The sequence below is a fragment of the Macaca fascicularis genome, chromosome 19 (genome assembly GCF_037993035.2).
Source record: "Macaca fascicularis isolate 582-1 chromosome 19, T2T-MFA8v1.1".
NCBI classification, from domain to species: domain Eukaryota; kingdom Metazoa; phylum Chordata; class Mammalia; order Primates; family Cercopithecidae; genus Macaca; species Macaca fascicularis.
In genome coordinates, this window is record NC_088393.1 from 1,590,752 (window position 1) to 1,607,805 (window position 17,054).

The 17,054-nt window shown below is 57.1% G+C and overlaps 1 protein-coding gene and 1 non-coding gene across 3 annotated transcripts; both read left to right on the forward strand.

The window, feature by feature from the left end:
- Positions 1-355: 355 nt before the first annotated feature.
- LOC123570405 (U6 spliceosomal RNA) lies at positions 356-462 on the forward strand. Its single transcript, XR_006694587.2, has one exon. It is a non-coding gene; the product is annotated as a U6 spliceosomal RNA (small nuclear RNA).
- Positions 356-16,380, forward strand: CNN2 (calponin 2). 2 transcript variants are annotated; one of them, XM_065536149.2, is made up of 7 exons: positions 356-606; positions 9,079-9,200; positions 10,555-10,621; positions 10,722-10,859; positions 13,955-14,071; positions 14,241-14,387; positions 14,941-16,380. In XM_065536149.2, the coding sequence occupies exons 3-7, from the start codon at positions 10,559-10,561 to the stop codon at positions 15,214-15,216; spliced, it is 741 nt and encodes a 246-aa protein (XP_065392221.1). In that variant the 5' UTR covers positions 356-606; positions 9,079-9,200; positions 10,555-10,558; the 3' UTR covers positions 15,217-16,380. The 2 variants fall into 2 exon arrangements, with proteins under 2 accessions (XP_065392221.1, XP_045234708.2); XM_045378773.3 differs by lacking the exon at positions 356-606 and adding an exon at positions 5,180-5,295.
- Positions 16,381-17,054: the final 674 nt, after the last annotated feature.

Consider the following 17,054-nt stretch of genomic DNA (forward strand, 5'->3'; position numbering starts at 1 on the left):
CAAGAGCGGCCCCCCTGCGCCTGCAGGGAACGCTGGGATACCAGCGGCCGCCCGGGGAAGCTTCATCCCCGCCCTGGCCTGCGCCAGGGGGCGAGGCTACATCCGGCCCACGGCTTTTGCATATTGCACCCACAATCCACCGCGTCTAGGAGGCCAGTATAAGACGGTAAAATTTTGATAAGATATGGGATTTTGCGTGACGGAAGACACTCAAAGTAAGTGCAAGCAGAGAATTTATTTGGCAATATACAACTGTAGGAAGTTATGCTAAACATAAGACTGACCATAAGTTCTCCTAACTGTAAGGTAATTAGTTTGAAGGCCTTTAAATAACCGTAGCTGGAACTTTCGGGTCGTGCTCGCTTCGGCAGCACATATACTAAAATTGGAACGATACAGAGAAGATTAGCATGGCCCCTGCGCAAGGATGACACGCAAATTCGTGAAGCGTTCCGTATTTTTGCTTATAGTCCGCAGCTGGTCAGCTCGTTTTGCTTCCCTTCCCCGGACTCCCCGGATGTCCATCTACCCTGGCACCAGAGGTTGGCGATAGGACAATCTGGCCGTCCCCACTCAAGCACCTGCCCCTGTAGCCCTCGGGCAACAGTAAGTAAATGCTCTTCAGGGGCACGTATTGAGTCCCTTGTGCCTACATAAGAGGATACTATGGTTTCTGTTTTTGGGTTTTTTTTGTTTGAGACGGATTCTCGCTCCGTCACCCAGGCTGGAGTGCAGAAGCGCGATCTCGGCTCTCTGCAACCTCCGCCTCCCGGGTTCAAGCGATTCCCCTGCCTCAGCCTCCCAAGTAGCTGGGATTACAGGCATGCGCCACCGCGCCCAGCTCATTTTGTATTTTTGGTAGAGACTGGGTTGCTCCATGTTGGTGAGGCTGGTCTCGAACTCCCAACCTTAGGTGATCTGCCCGCCTCAGCCTCCCAAAGTGCTGGGATTACAGGAATGAGCCACAACGCCCGGTCTAGACAGGGTTTTTTGTAGATCCATGTTGCCTATGGTCTGAACTCTTGAGCTCAAGCAATCTGCCAGCGTCAGCCTCCCAAAGTGCTGGGATTACAGGTGTGACCCACCAAGCCCACCCAAAAAAAAGTTTTGGTTTTTGTTTGTTTGTTTTGACACAGAGTCTCACTGCCGCCCAGGCTGGAGTGCAGTGGCGTGATCTTGGCTCACTGCAACCTCCGCCTCTTGGGTTCAAGCAATTCTCGGCCTCAGCCTCCTGAATAGCTGGGATTACGGGCGCCCGCCACCACGCCCAGCTAATTGTTTTATATTTTTAGTAGAGACAGGGTTTCACCATCTTGGTCAGGTTGGTATTGAACTCCTGACCTCGTGATCCACCTGCCTCGGCCTCCCAAAGTGCTGGGGTTACAGGCGTGAGCCACCCCACCTGGCAGAGAAGGGGTTTCACTGTGTTAGCCAGGATGGTCTCGATCTGCTGACCTCGTGATCCGCCCGTCTCAGCCTCCCAAAGTGCTGGGATTACAGGCGTGAGCCATGGCGCCTGACCTGTTAATTTTTATTTTTTAGAGACAAGGTCTCACTCAGTCACCCAAGCTGGAGTGTAGGGATATGATCATGGCTCACTGCAGCCTCCACCTCCTGGGCTCAAGCAATCCTGCCACCTCAGCCTCCCAAGTAGCTGGGATTACAGGCATGCATCATCATTCTCAGCTAATTTTTTTTTTTTTTTTTTTTGAGACGGAGTCTCGCTCTGTCACCCAGGCTGGAGTGCAGTGGCCGGACCTCAGCTCACCGCAAGCTCCGCCTCCCGGGTTTACGCCATTCTCCTGCCTCAGCCTCCCGAGTAGCTGGGACTACAAGCGCCCGCCACCTCGCCCGGCTAGTTTTTTTTTTTTGTATTTTTTAGTAGAGACGGGGTTTCACGGTGTTCGCCAGGATGGTCTCGATCTCCTGACCTCGTGATCCGCCCGTCTTGGCCTCCCAAAGTGCTGGGATTACAGGCTTGAGCCACCGCGCCCGGCCTCAGCTAATTTTTTAAAACATTTTTTGAGGTCAGGAGATCAAGAACATCCTGGATAACAAGGTGAAACCCCGTCTCTACTAAAACATTGCAAAAAATTAGCTGGGCGTGGTGGCGGGCGCCTGTACTCCGGAGTCTACTCGGGAGGCTGAGGCAGGAGAATGGCGTGAACCTGGGAGGCAGAGCTTGTAGTTGAGCCGAGATCGTGCCACTGCACTCCAGCCTGGGTGACAGAGAGAGAGACTCTGTCTCAATAAAATAAAATAAATAAAATAAAATAATGTATTTGCTTCCCTGATGGCACCAGCCACACTTCCAGTGCTCGGCGGCCCCGTGGCCAGTGGCTACAGTAGTAGACAGTGCCACATTAAAAATTTCCTTCGTCTCAAAATAACAGAAATGGTCAGCACTAATCTAAAATGAGATTCGTCGGCTAGGTGCAGTGGCTCACGCCTGTAATCGCAGCACTTTGGGAGGCTGAGGCGGGTGGATCACCTGAGGTCAGGGGTTTGAGACCAGCCTGGCCAACATGGCCAAATCCCATTTCTACTAAAAATAAAATAAAATAAAATGTGTCAAATTCCTACTCATGCTTCAAAACCCCATCTCCCTTGCCTCCTCTTACATGCAGCTTTCCTTGATTCCTCCAACAGAGCCCCAACTCTCCCTCCATGTTCCTCCAGCCCCAAGCCTCTCATTCTGTCCTGTACTTGCTCATATAGCGAAACAGGGTGTGGGGGTCCGCTTGTGCCGGCTCATACAGGGAATCCGGGTTGGGGGTCAGCCTGTGCCAGCTCTGTCTTCCTGGGCATGGGTTGGGCCAGAGCTAAGGTCTCCTGAGAGCCGGCACTGCCTACAGGAGACTGTACCGGAAACTTTTTTTTTTTTTTTTTTTTTTCTGAGACAGAGTCTCGCTCTGTTGCCCAGGCTGGAGTGAGTGGCACAATCTCGGCTCACTGCAAGCTCCGCCTCCCAGGTTCACGCCATTCCCCTGCCTCAGCCTCCCGAGTAGCTGGAACTACAGGCGCCCGCCACCTCGCCCAGCTAATTTTTTGTATTTTTTTTTAGTAGAGACGGGGTTTCACCGTGTTAGGATGGTCTCGATCTCCTGACCTTGTGATCCGCCCGCCTCGGCCTCCCAAAGTGCTGGGATTACAGGCGTGAGCCACCAAGCCCAGCTGTACCGGAAAATTTTTAATAATTTATTATTATTAGTTTTTGAGATGGAGTGTCACTGTGTCGCCCAGGCTGGAGTGCAGTGGCGCGATCTCGGCTTACTACAACCTCCGCCTCCTGGGTTCAAGTCATTCCTCCCACCTCAGCCTCCTCAGTAGCTGGCATTACAGGCATGCGCCCCCATGCCCAACTAATTTTTGTTTTTTTAGTAGAGACGGAGTTTCGCCATATTAGCCAAGCTGGTCTGGAACTCCTGACCTCAAGTGATCTGCCTGCCTCGGCCTCCCAAAGTGCTGGGATTACATGCATGAACCACCCGGATTTTTATATTTATTTTTATTTATTTATTTATTTATTTATTTATTATTTTTGAGACAGAGTCTGTCGCCCAGGCTGGAGTGAGTGGCGCGATCTCAACTCACTGCAAGCTCCGCCTCCCGGTTTCTTTTTTTTTTTTTTTTTTTTGAGACTGAGTCTCGCTCTGCCGCCCAGGCTGGAGTGCAGTGGCCGGATCTCAGCTCACTGCAAGCTCTGCCTCCCGGGTTTAGACCATTCTCCTGCCTCAGCCTCCCGAGTAGCTGGGACTACAGGCGCCCGCCACCTCGCCCGGCTAGTTTTTTTGTATTTTTTAGTAGAGACGGAGTTTCACCGTGTTAGCCCGGATGGTCTCGATCTCCTGACCTCGTGATCCGCCCGTCTCGGCCTCCCAAAGTGCTGGGATTACAGGCTTGAGCCACCGCGCCAGGCCGCCGCCTCCCGGTTTCGCCATTCTCCTGCCTCAGCCTCCCGAGTAGCTGGGATTACAGGCACCGGCCACCGCGCCCGGCTAATTCTTTTGTATTTTTTGTAGAGACGGGGTGTCACCACGTTAGCCAGGATGGTCTCGATCTCCTGACCTCGTGATCCACCCGCCTCGGCCCCCCAAAGTGCTGGCATTACAGGCGTGAGCCACCGCGCCCGGTCTTATTTATTGATTGTTTTATTTTTATTTTTATTTTTATTTTTATTTATTTTTTTTTTTTTGAGACGGAGTCTCGCTCTGTCGCCCAGGCTGGAGTGCAGTGGCCGGATCTCAGCTCACTGCAAGCTCTGCCTCCCGGGTTTTTACGCCATTCTCCTGCCTCAGCCTCCTGAGTAGCCGGGACTACAGGCGCCCGCCACCTCGCCCGGCTAGTTTTTTGTAGAGACGGGGTTTCACCATGTTAGCCAGGATGGTCTCGAACTCCTGACCTCGTGATCCGCCCGTCTCGGCCTCCCAAAGTGCTGGGATTACAGGCTTGAGCCACCGCGCCCGGCCTATTTTTATTTTTTTAATTGATTTTTAAAGACAGGCTCTTGCTCTGTTGCCCAGGCTGCTGGAGCGCAACGTTGTGATAACTCACTCCAGCCTCGACCTCCTGGCCTCAACAGATCCTCTCCCTTCGGCCTCAGCTTCCCAAGTAGCTAGAACTCCAGGTGCAAGCTACCGCACCCAGTAAGAATCCTATTCTCTTTTGGACTAACAAACTCCTACTCATCCATCAAAGCCCCAGCTCCAAAGGCCCCTTCTCCTGGCCTGGTTCCCTAGTCCACCTCCCAGCTAGTAGAGCTCCCTGGGAAGGGGTTAGACGCCTCTAAGTGGCAGAGAGAGGCCCTCATTCCTGCCCCAAAGGAAGCCTTCTCCCCTCCCCTGTGTGGCAGAAGAGGAGTCGGAGACGGAGAAAGAGGGAGAGCCGCCCAGGAGCTCTGAGCAGGGAGCCGGCAGGAGCGCCACGTCCGGGCGGCCTTGGTCCCTCCCTGCCTCAGTTTCCCGTGGCGTCAAAGCGGGCGAGCGCCCCTCCGGGCCTCTGGTGACGGGGGTGCTGTGCCCGGGCGGGGGTCCGGGGGCGACCGAGGGGGCTCAGGAAGTCCGCGGCCGCAGGAATTCGGCGCCTCCAGGCCTTATAAGGACATTTGCGCTCCGGGCCAATCAGCGGCGGGGGCGTGGCGCGCGGAGCCCAGCGCGTCCCAACCCCGCGCCCGCCCGGCGGTCCCGTCCCGTCCCGTCCCGTCCGGCCCCGTCCCGCCGCCGCCAGCCAGCCATGAGCTCCACGCAGTTCAACAAGGGCCCCTCGTACGGGCTGTCGGCCGAGGTCAAGAACCGGGTGAGTGAGGGGCGCCCCCTTGTCCCCCCACAGCGCGGCCGTCGCACGCTCGGACCCGTGCAGGAGCCCCCAGGCCCCCCAGCACCTCCCGGGCAGGGAGCTTGGAAACCCGGGGCGGAGGGGCCCTTGTTCTCACTGACGTCTGGAGGGGGGATGTCTGCGGGCACCCCCGAGGCTCCCGCGAATCTAGGGGAGCAGCCAGGTCTGAGATTCTGGGGGAAGAATGACCCCATTCATCCCGCAACATCTAGGGGTAGTGGGGTCTGACGTCCTTCCCTCGCCATGGCCCCAGGACCCCCACGTGTGAAGGCCCTGGCACCCTCTCAACCTTGGAGCAGGTCTGTTCAAGGGCCCACAACGCTCTGGGGATCTGGGGGGGACCCCAGCAACCCTGTCATCTCCTGGCCACACTTCTGCTTTTGGGTCCTCTCAGCTTTGGGAGGGGAAGGGGCGGGCCGAGTGGTTTTTGAGAAGTGTTACCCCCCCACACAGGAATTTCCTGGCCTCTGGGACACCTTGGGGGTGTCCTGCAGGGAGAGTGGTAGCTGCTTTGCATGTTCACTTTGTCCCCATCTGACTAAAACGGATAACAAAGAGGTTCTCTGAAGGTGGCCCTAAGATGTGTGGGGTTTTGTAACCTGGAAGCAAGAGCTGGGGCCTGGCAGGTCGCGGTGGCTCACGCCTGTAATCCTGGAACTTTGGGAGGCGGAGCTGGGTGGATGGCTTGAGCCCAGTCTGGGCAACACTGTGAAACCCTGTCTCTATAATTTAAAAAAAAAAAAAAAAAAAAAAAAAAGGCCAGGGCTCCGGGAGACGCTTTTTAAGAAAGCACTTGTGGTTCTGGCTCAGAGAAGGCCAAATGCTTCGCAGGGTCACACAGCAGGGTCCTGGACAGGATTCCTAGGGAAAGTGGGGGGCGGGGGCTGTGATGCCAGATCCACAGAGAGGACCGGGGCCTGACCCTCCAGGACCTTCCAGCTGGAGGGGGGTGTCGTCCCCGCCCACCCCCTCCCCCAACGCCCACTGGGCACCTGGGAAGGTGTCCTTACAGCTGGCTTCTGCAGGGGAACCTGCCTCTGCACGCTCTGAGGGCACCGGCCCTGCCAGTCCCGATAGCCACCTGCCCCGAAGGGACTCCAGGGCCCACAGACTGGAGGGAGAATTCCTGCTTCTCCGCTGTGAGCCCCTCCAAGACTTCAGACCAGCTCTTGGCCAAAAAGGGAGACTGAGGGTTGGGACAGTGGAGGCCTGAACCAGGGTCCCAAGCCCGGGGCTCACGACTCCTCCTTCAAGGGGCCATGTGCACCCTGCAGTCACAGAGCCCCCCGTGTAGTGGGGTGGGCACCCTGCTGCACCTCGCACACAGCCGGCTAAGGGTACCAGTGTCCTTGGGGACCTCAGAGACGTTCCAGCTGCCCAGGGCCACACAGCCCGCAAGTGGCAGGGCCAGGACCGAAACCCAGTACCTGCTGGGCCTGCGGAAGTAGGAGAGGGTACAGGAGGGTGGGGCGGCTTCCGGAGATGGGGTGGGGTGGGGGCAGGTCGATACCTGCCCTGGCGGGGGTGAGGGCAGAGGCTGGCAGAGCTGCTTCGCAGGCTCCCCGCGCAACCCTCAGTCTGTCTCTTTGGAGGGTGGGCGAGGTGTCGGCCAGCTTGCCAGGGTCACGGAAGGGTCGCATCGCAATTAGACACCAGCTTCCCCCTGGCTTCCGCTCACACCTGCTTTACACCCGCTCTCTTTCTCCCCCGCTCCCCCGTGGCTCAGTTTACGCCTGGCAGGATGGCACGGAGGCGGCTCGGATCCACCGTGTCTGCGGCCTTGCATCCCGGCTTGGGGGTCCGGACCCGCTGGGAACAGCTGGTTCAGATTTAGCCGGGGAGGCAGCGTGCATTCCTGGCAGTTTGTGGTGAACAGGAATGTGCTGGAAGGCCGGCAGGCGGGCAGTGGGGGGCGGGGGTGGGGGGAGGACGGCGGCCGCTGGGGGCGGGGCCAGGCCAGGCGCCTCTGCCAGGGACCCCTGGGCCCCTGAGCCAGCAGAGATGTGGTGCAACTGGGCAAGGCAGGGCTGAGTACCCAGCAGCTGCCTGTTCTCATTCCTCGGGATCAAGGTTGCCGGCTGGGCGGGGCTAACCTCCAGGCATGGGAAGCCGAGCTGGATGGGCTGTGAGCTGGTTTGTGGGGGCCTCCCCGCCTTTGCCTCCTCTGGGCTATGGGCTCTTTCCACACAGGTCCAGGTCAGGGGACCCTACCCAAATAATTCCAGGCAGGTCCAGGTCAGGGAATCCTACACAAAAGATTCCAGGAAGAGATGAGGAAGCAGAGGCTGAAGGGAACTGTTCATGGGAACCTGGGGAGTTGGGTGCAGAGCAAGGAGAGGGATTTGATTTGATCCTTCCCTCGATCCCTTCCTCCCTCCCTCCTTCCTTTCTTTTTTTTTTAAGACAGAGGCTCACTCTTTTCCAGACTGGAGTGAAGTACCCCGATCTCGGCTCCCTGCCTCCTCCACCTCCCGGGTTCAAGCAATTTTCCTGCCTCGGCCTCCCGAGTAGCTGGGACTGCAGGTGCACACCACCATGCCCAGCTCATTTTTGTTTTTTAGTAGGGACAGGATTTCACCATGTGGGCTAGGCTGGTCTTGAACTCCTGACCTCAGATGATCCACCCGCCTTGGCCTCCCAAAGTGCTGGGATTATAGGTGTGAGCCACCATGCCTGGCCCCAACCCTACTTTATTTTCCCTCCAGCCTTTATCTCCTGCTCCCGATACACAACTTGCCCCTGTGCTTATGGTCTCCTATATGCTTTGCCGTCTGCCTCAGTGCTGTCTCCGCGGTCACTACTGGCTGGATAGGGACGCTCAAGGTCCCCACCGGTGCACATTCTCTGCCCAGGAGCACACAGCCCATTCCTCCATGGCGGTGTCTCAGAGCACTGAAGGCCAAGAAAACTAGAATGGCCGGGTGGAGGAAGGTGGCAGGGAGTCGGTGGCAAGGAGCCAGGTGTGTGACCAGAGGTGGTCAGCCTCCGGGGCAACTTCTTCGGGAGTTGCTAAGAAGCAGGATCCGGTCCTGGCGCGGTGGCTCATGCCTGTAATCCCAGCACTTTGGGAGGCTGAGGTGGGCGGATCACGAGGTCAGGAATTCGAGACCAGCCTGGCCAACATGGTGAAATCTCGTCTCTACTAAAAATAAAAAAATTAATCAGGCATGGTGGCACGCACCTGTAATCCCAGCTACTCAGGAGGCTGAGGCAGAAAAATCGCTTGAACCCGGAAGGCGGAGCTTGCAATGAGCCGAGATCGCGCCACTGCACTCCAGCCTAGGCGACAGAGCGAGACTGTCTCAAAAAAAAAAGAAGAAAGAGGTGGTGATTGCACAACATTGCAAACGTACGAAAAGCTGCTAAATGGTATACTTTCAGGTGGTTGAAGTGGTAAATGTCATGTGTGATGTAGCGGGGAGGTGAGAAGGCAGGGCGCGGGGGCAGATCCGGCCAGGTGTGTCCTACACCCAGAGTGGATTAGAGCTGATGTATATCAGTGAGTGCTGAGACGGTTGTCCGCCGGCTTGCAGGGTGGTTTATCTGTGCCCGCCTGCAGTGGCTGGGGTGCCCCTAATGATGGGAAAAGGGAGGATCTGTGTGGGTGTGGTGAGGGGGAACCTCCAGGCCCCTCTGTCTCCTGTTGCCCTGGAGTCCCCGGCCCCACCCTGTCCAGAGCTTCTGGGGGACTCCTGCCCGGGGTGCCCCCACCCCAGCTCAGTCTCGTGCCCTTTGCTCCACCAGCTCCTGTCCAAATATGACCCCCAGAAGGAGGCAGAGCTCCGCACCTGGATCGAGGGACTCACCAGCCTCTCCATCGGCCCCGACTTCCAGAAAGGCCTGAAGGACGGAACTATCTTATGCACGTGAGTACACGCAGGGACACGGGCTGTCTCACACTTAACGCATCTGGTTTTTTTTTTTTTTTTCCTTTTTGTGGAGAACGGGGTCTCGCTATATTACCCAGGCAGGTCTTGAACTCCTGGGCTCAAGCTATCCTCCCGCCTCTGCCTCCCTGAGAGCTGGGATTACAGGCGTGAGCCACCGCGCCCGGCCGAATCTTGGTTTTTCTCACTCTTTTCTTTTTTTAATTAAGAAATTTTGGGGGGGCCAGGCGCGGCAGCTCGCACCTGTAATCCCAGCACTTTGGGAGGCCGAGGCGGGTGGATCTCGAGGTCAGGAGTTCGAGACCAGCCTGCCCAGCACGGCACAACCCTGTCTCTCCTAAAAATACAAAAAAAATTAGCCGGGCGTGGTGGCATGCGCCTGTAGTCCCAGCTACTCGGGAGGCTGAGGCAGGAGAATTGCTTGAACCCGGGAGGTGGAGGTTGTCGTGAGCTGAGATCGTGCCATTGCACTCCAGCCCGGGCAACAGAGTAAGACTCCGTCTCAAGGGAAAAAAAAAAAAAGAAAGTTAGCTGGGCGTGGTGGCTAAATAAATAAAAAAAAAATTTTTTTTGAGATGGGGTCTCACTCTGTCGTCCAGGCTGGAATGCAATGGCACGATCTCGGCTCACTGCAACCTCTGCCTCCCAAGTTCAAGTGATTCTCCTGCCTCAGCCTCCCGAGTAGCTGGGATTACAGGCGACTGCCACCACGCCTGGCTAATTTTTTTTTGTATTTTTAGTAGAGACAGAGTTTCGCCATGTTGGCCAGGCTGGTCTTGAATTCCCGACCTCACGTGATCTGCCTGCCTTGGCCTTCCAAAGTGCTGAGATTACAGGCCTGAGCCACCAAACCCGGCCAAAGATTACTTTATAAAGTGGAAACCTGAGGCCCAGGATGGTGGCTCACGCTTGTAATCCAAGCACTTTGGGATGCTGAGGTGGATGGATCACGAGGTCAGGAGTTCGAGACCAGCCTGGACAACATAGGGAAACCCTGTCTCTACTAAAAATGCAAAAATTAGCTGGGCGTGGTGGCGGGTGCCTGTAATCCCAGCTACTTGGGAGGCTGAGGCAGGAGAATCACTTGAACCCGGGAGGTGGAGGTGGCAGTGAGCCTAGATAGCGTCATTGCACTCCAGCCTGGGTGATAGAGCCAGACTCAGTCTCAAAAAAAAGAAAAAAAAAAAAAAAAGGAGTGGAAACTGAGTCCCGGGGAGAGGCGGTGAGTTTGCCCTGGAAGGCGTGAGCTTGGCTGAGATCAGCATCGGGCCTTCACGATTATTCATTGTTCATGGAGGTTTCTGCTCCCCCCACCCCATATTGTGCCCTCCAGACTCATGAACAAGCTACAGCCGGGCTCCGTCCCCAAGATCAACCGCTCCATGCAGAACTGGCACCAGGTGAGGGGCTGGTGGGGCGGAGTAGGGATGGTGCTGGGGGCCCATCTAACAGGTGGGGAGACTGAGGCCCACTCACCGTCCCTCTCCTGCCTCCTCCCAGCTAGAAAACCTGTCCAACTTCATCAAGGCCATGGTCAGCTACGGCATGAACCCCGTGGACCTGTTCGAGGCCAACGACCTGTTTGAGAGTGGGAACATGACACAGGTGCAGGTGTCTCTTCTCGCCCTGGCGGGGAAGGTGAGGCCCAGAGAGGGGCAGCCACCTGCCCAGAGTCACACAGCGGGGTGGATGTAGCTGTTGCATTCACGTGTTTGCAAATTTTTGTTTGTTTTTGAAACGGAGTCTCGCTCTGTCACTCAGGGTGGAGTGCAGTGGTGTGATCTCAGCTCACTGCAACAACCTCCGCCTCCCAGGTTCAAGCGATCCTCCTGCCTCAGCCTCCCAATTAGCTGGGATTACAGGCACCTGCCACCACGCCCGGCTAATTGTTGTATCTTTAGTAGAGATGGGGTTTCACCATGCTGGCCAGGCTGGTCTTGAACTCTTGACCTGGTGATCCGCCCACCTCAGCCTCCCAAAGTGCTGGGATTATAGGCATGAGCCACCGAGCCCGGCCTCGTTTGCAAATATTTCTGAGCATCTGCAAGGTGCCAGGCACTTCGGATTCCTTGGTGAACAGGAAAGACATGGTCTACACCTTTATGGAGTTCAGTCTGATGGGGGAGGCATGCAAAAGTGAATACAGCATTTTATTATGTAAGCTCTTATTATATGTAAGCTCTGGCCAGGCGTGGTGGCTCACACCTGTATTCCCAGGACTTTGGGAGGCCGAGGTGGGAGGATCACTTGAGCTCAGGAGTTCGAGACCATTCTGGCCAACATGGTGAAACCTCGTCTCTACTAGGAATACAAAAATTAGCTGGGTGTTGTGGCACGCGCCTATAATCCCAGCTCCTCGGGAGGTTGAGCTGAGGAGTTAGAGGTTGCAGTGAGCTCTGACCGCACCACTGCCCTCCAGCCTGGGCAACAGAGCAAGACTCTCTCAAAAAATAATAATACCAAAAGTAATAAATAAGCTGTAAACTGGGAGAAATGCCTTAAAGAGAAGAATTAGACCAATGTTGAGCATCTAGTGACCCTCAAGCCCAGACCAGGAGTGTGGGTGGGACGGTGTCTGGTGTAGACTGGGAGCGTGGGTGGGATGGTGTCTGATGCAGTCTGGGAGCGTGGGCGGGACACGGTGGCTGGTGCGGCCCGGGAGCGTGGGCGGGACGCGGTGTCTGGTGCAGTCCGGGACCGTGGGCGGGACGCGGTGTCTGGTGCAGTCCGGGACCGTGGGCGGGACGCGGTGTCTGGTGCAGTCCGGGACCGTGGGCGGGACGCGGTGTCTGGTGCAGTCCGGGACCGTGGGCGGGACGCGGTGTCTGGTGCAGTCCGGGACCGTGGGTGGGACGCGGTGTCTGGTGTAGACCTGGACCGTGGGTGGGACGCGGTGTCTGGTGTAGACCTGGACCGTGCGTGGGACGGTGTCTGGGGCAGTCCGGGAGCGTGGGTGGGACGCGATGTCTGGTGTAGACCCGGAGCGTGGGTGGGACGCGGTGTCTGGTGTAGACCCGGAGCGTGGGTGGGACGGTGTCTGGTGTAGTCCGGGAGCGTGGGTGGGACGCGGTGTCTGGGGTAGTCCGGGAGCGTGGGTGGGACGGTGTCTGGGGCAGTCCGGGAGCGTGGGTGGGACGCGGTGTCTGGGGTAGTCCGGGAGCGTGGGTGGGACGGTGTCTGGGGTAGTCCGGGAGCGTGGGTGGGACGGTGTCTGGGGCAGTCCGGGAGCGTGGGTGGGACGCGGTGTCTGGGGTAGTCCGGGAGCGTGGGTGGGACGGTGTCTGGGGCAGTCCGGGAGCGTGGGTGGGACGCGGTGTCTGGGGCAGTCCGGGAGCGTGGGTGGGACGGTGTCTGGGGCAGTCCGGGAGCGTGGGCGGGACGGTGTCTGGGGCAGTCCGGGAGCGTGGGCGGGACGGTGTCTGGGGCAGTCCGGGAGCGTGGGCGGGACGGTGTCTGGGGCAGTCCGGGAGCGTGGGCGGGACGGTGTCTGGGGCAGTCCGGGAGTGTGGGCGGGACGGTGTCTGGGGCAGTCTGGGAGCGTGGGTGGGACGGTGTCTCGCGCAGAAGGACCAGGAAGGTCTCGACATTGGAACTGGCTTGGGCTGTTAGAGGAACGGGGAAGGGAGCTGGTTTTCTCCTGGGATAACTACTCCAAATGGTGTGTTCAGAAGCCACCGTGGCTGCCTGGTAAGCTCACATGGGGAATGGTGGTCAGGGAGGAGTTGGGTGCAGGCATCCCAGTGAAGGGCAGTGCCAGCGGCCTGGCCAGGGTGCCCGGGGATTGGGTAGGAGCAGGTGGTAGAAGGTGAGAGAGAGAAGGTGAAAACCGCCTCCCCATGCCCACAATTCTTGGCCTGAGCCCTGGAAACCTGAGCTGTTGCCTAAAGCGAGGGACACTGGGATGAAACAGCCCCGTGGGCCGGACGCGGTGGCGCACGCCTGTAATCCCAGCACTTTCGGAGGCCGAGGCAGGCGGATGACTTGAGGCCAGGAGTTCAAGACCAGCCTGGCATCATGGTGAAACCCCGTCTCTACTAAAAATACAAAAATTAGCTGGGCGTGGTGGCGGGCGCCTGTAATTCTAGCTACTTGAGAGGCTGAGGCAGGAGAATCGCTTGAATCCAGGAGGAAGAGTTTGCAGTGAGCCGAGATTGCGCCACTGCACTCCAGCCTGGGTGACAGAGCCAGACTCCATCTCAAAAAAAAAAAAAAAAGGGCCGGGCGCGGTGGCTCACGCCTGTAATCCCAGCGCTTTGGGAGGCTGAGGCGGGCAGATCACGAGGTCAGGAGATCGAGATCGTCCTGGCTAACACGGTGAAATCCCGTCTCTACTAAAAAAAATACAAAAAAAATTATCTCGACATGGTGGTGGGCGTCTGTAGTCCCAGCTATTCGGGAGGCTGAGAAAGGAGAATGGCATGAACCCGGGAGGCGGAGCTTGTAGTGGGCCGAGATTGCCCCACTGAACTCCAGCCTGGGTGACGACAGAGCGAGACTCTGTCTCAAAATAAAATAAAATAAAAATAATAAAATAAAATAAAAAACTGAAACAGTTGTATGATGGGTGTGTGGAGTGTGTGGAGTCCCAGACACCCTCAAAACATGCCTGAGGGGCTCTGCGCGGCAGGCGGAGGGGACAAGCTGTGGCCTGGTCTCTGTGCCGCCCTCAGGGCCTGGATCTAGGGTCCCTGGCTGCCCTCTCCTGGTACTCCCGGCCCTTTTCCCTCACCCAGGCCAAGACTAAGGGGCTGCAGAGCGGGGTGGACATTGGCGTCAAGTACTCGGAGAAGCAGGAGCGGAATTTCGATGATGCCACCATGAAGGCCGGCCAGTGTGTCATCGGGCTGCAGGTGGGTGACAGCTCCCCCAGCCCCAGGGACCACAGCATTGGGGGATGACGGTGTTGGAGGACAGCGGCGTTGGGGGACAGCGACGTGGAGCCCTGTGCTCCCTCAGGTTTGGGGAGGGACTGGAAACTTGTTGGGTGCAGTCTGACCTCTCCCGCAAACCTCCCTGCAGATGGGCACCAACAAATGCGCCAGCCAGTCGGGCATGACCGCGTACGGCACGAGGAGGCATCTCTATGACCCCAAGAACCATATCCTGCCCCCCATGGACCACTCGACCATCAGCCTCCAGATGGGCACAAACAAGTGTGCGAGCCAGGTGGGGCTCGCCCGGGTGCCCCAGACTCCTCTCCCTGTCCCTCCATAATCTGTGGTCTCGACCCCTCCCCGAGGCCACCTCTGGCTTCCCTCCAGGCTCTTGGTCTCAGCCCCTTCCCTGGACCACCTCGGGCTTCCCTCCCTGCTCTCTGTCTCCGCCTTGGATTTCAACCTCTGTCGTTTCCACCTGGCTGTGGGTGCCTGGGGAAGTTACTACCTCACCCTGTCTCATTTTCCCTTAAGGACTACCCAAAGGTCCACCCAATTCTTCTTCTTTTTTTTTTTTTAATCTTTATTTATTTATTTTATTTATTTATTATTTATTATTATTATTTATTTTATTTATCTTTATTTTATTTATGTATTTATTTTGAGACAAGATCTCACTCTGTTATCCAGGCGGGAGCGCAGTGGTGCAATCTCGGGTCACTGCATCCTCTGCTCTGGGCTCAGGTGGTCCCCCAAAATGCTGGGATTACAGGCGTGAGCCACTGCACCCAGTGAAGGTCCCCTCCTCTCCACCGTGACCTGCTCCACCCTTCCTTCCTTTCTAGGTGGGCATGACGGCTCCCGGGACGCGGCGGCACATCTATGACACCAAGCTGGGAACCGACAAGTGTGACAACTCCTCCATGTCCCTGCAGATGGGCTACACGCAGGGCGCCAACCAGAGCGGCCAGGTCTTTGGCCTGGGCCGACAGATATATGACCCCAAGTATTGCCCACAAGGCACAGTGGCCGATGGGGCTCCCTCAGGCGCCGGCGACTGCCCGGACCCAGGGGAGGTCCCTGAATATCCCCCTTACTACCAGGAGGAGGCCGGCTACTGAGCCTCCCAGCACGCTCTCTTCCCACATCATCTCCCCGTCTGGGTTTTTGGGTTTTTCTGTGTTTTCATCTTTGTTTTTTTTTCTTAGCCGGTTCAGTGCTGCCAATCAACCGAGGGTCTGTGAGTGGCAGTGTGGGATCAGGCAGCAGAGCTTTTTTCCCCTTTGACTTGGGCCTTCGCAGGGCTGAGCCACCGGGCTGTGGGGGAGGGAGGTCAAGGCCATATCCCGATACATATAGGGCGTGTAGGGCGAGGGTCCCTGCTGGCACGTTCAGGCTGTGCTGGGGAGAAGAGACTAACTGGTTCCCAAAGGTTTCTGGTTGCCTCGCCTCTTCCCCCTTTTGTCAGCTGAGCAGTTTGTGGTTTCTCTGCAAGTTTCAGGAAGTATTCACAAAAGAAAAATACATTTTGCTTTTTATTCCTGAGGAATGGGGCAGGGACAGTGGAGAAGGTGCTGGGAAATCAGTCACCTGGGAAAGGGGGCCCGGCCATGATGCTAAATATCTCCAGCTCCCGAGTGACTGGATTTCTCCAGGACCAACAGACCTCAGATCCTCAGACCTGCCCCAGGGCCAGGTGGGGAAAGTGAAGGCTGTACGAGGAAGTGAAATTCTGAGTTGTTGGGCTAAGCCTGATCCCCTCTCCATGCTACCCGCCCCCCAACCCACTCTGGCCTCAGTAGGTTTTGTTTTAGTTGTGGCTGTCACCTAGGCTAGAGTGCAGTAGCGCAATCTTGGCTCACTGCACCTCCACCTCCCGGGCTCAAGCGATTCTCCAGCCTCAGCCTCCTACTGCAGGTGGAGCTACCTGCAGTAGCTGGGACTGCAGGTGCTCCACCACGCCCGGCTAATTTTTGTATTTTTAGTAGAGACGGGGTTTCTCTATGTTGGCCAGGCTGCTCTCGAACTCCTGGCCTCAGATGTGATCCACCCGCCTCGGCCTCCCCAAGTGCTGAGATTATAGGTGTGAGTCACCATGCCCGGCCCCTCAGTAGGTTTTAAGGAGCCCCCAGCCCTCCTCCTTTCTGGTCTCGACAAGCTATACTGCTCCATCTTCCCCTGGCCACACGCCCCGCCAAGTACTGCACAGGGACCCCCACCCAGGGGCCCTGCTCCATGAGATAATGTGAAATACGATTGTGGACCAAACACAATAAAACCTCTGTAAGAAGAGAAAGTGGCTGAGAGAGTTGGCGTCGATGAGGGCGTGTTTTGCTTTGATGCTTTTGTGGGTAGAGGGGGGGTCTTGGGGGATGGAGGGATCAAGGGAAAATGTCCAGTTCACCACTGGGAGGAGGAGTAAAAGCTGAAGCCACAGGTGAGTCTGGGTGGAATGAATGATTTGAAGGGCCGGGACTTGGGGTAGAGGGAGAGGCTGGGCTTCCTGGCCAGTTGGAGAGGAAGCAGTTGCCTCAAAGGCTCTCGATGCGCTCCGGCTGCACCCTGCCTCACAGCGCAAGCCTCCTGGCCTCAGCCTGGATGTCTCCCCGCTAGCGAACTCCTATTTATCCCCAAAGCCCCAACGGCAGTGCCACCGCCCTCCGCCGTGGGAGCCCTCCCCGCGCTTCTCACTCTCCCCAGCGCTTTCAAAGCTGTGGACCCACACACTCCCATTTCAGCTTCACCTCCAGCCTGTGAAATAAACTCCTCTTCCAGAGTGGGAAACGGGTTTTCCTCAAGATCAGGGTAACCCATTATGACCTGAGCCTCTAGAATGTTGGCCCCCCTCCTTCTGCCATCGCCTTGTCCAACTGCAGAAACCGAGAAGCGTTCGTGGAATGAATGAACGAACGAATGATTCTAGTGGAACCCCCACTTTGCAGATGGACAAGTAGAGTCC

Coding starts and splice junctions, on each gene's coding strand:
- CNN2 (XM_045378773.3), top strand. CDS start 5,233: ATGAGCTCCACGCAGTTCAACAAGGGCCCCTCGTACGGGCTGTCGGCC. Junction 9,201..10,554: donor GACGGAACTATCTTATGCAC/GTGAGTACACGC, acceptor TGTGCCCTCCAG/ACTCATGAACAAGCTACAGC. Junction 10,860..13,954: donor TTCTCGCCCTGGCGGGGAAG/GTGAGGCCCAGA, acceptor TCCCTCACCCAG/GCCAAGACTAAGGGGCTGCA.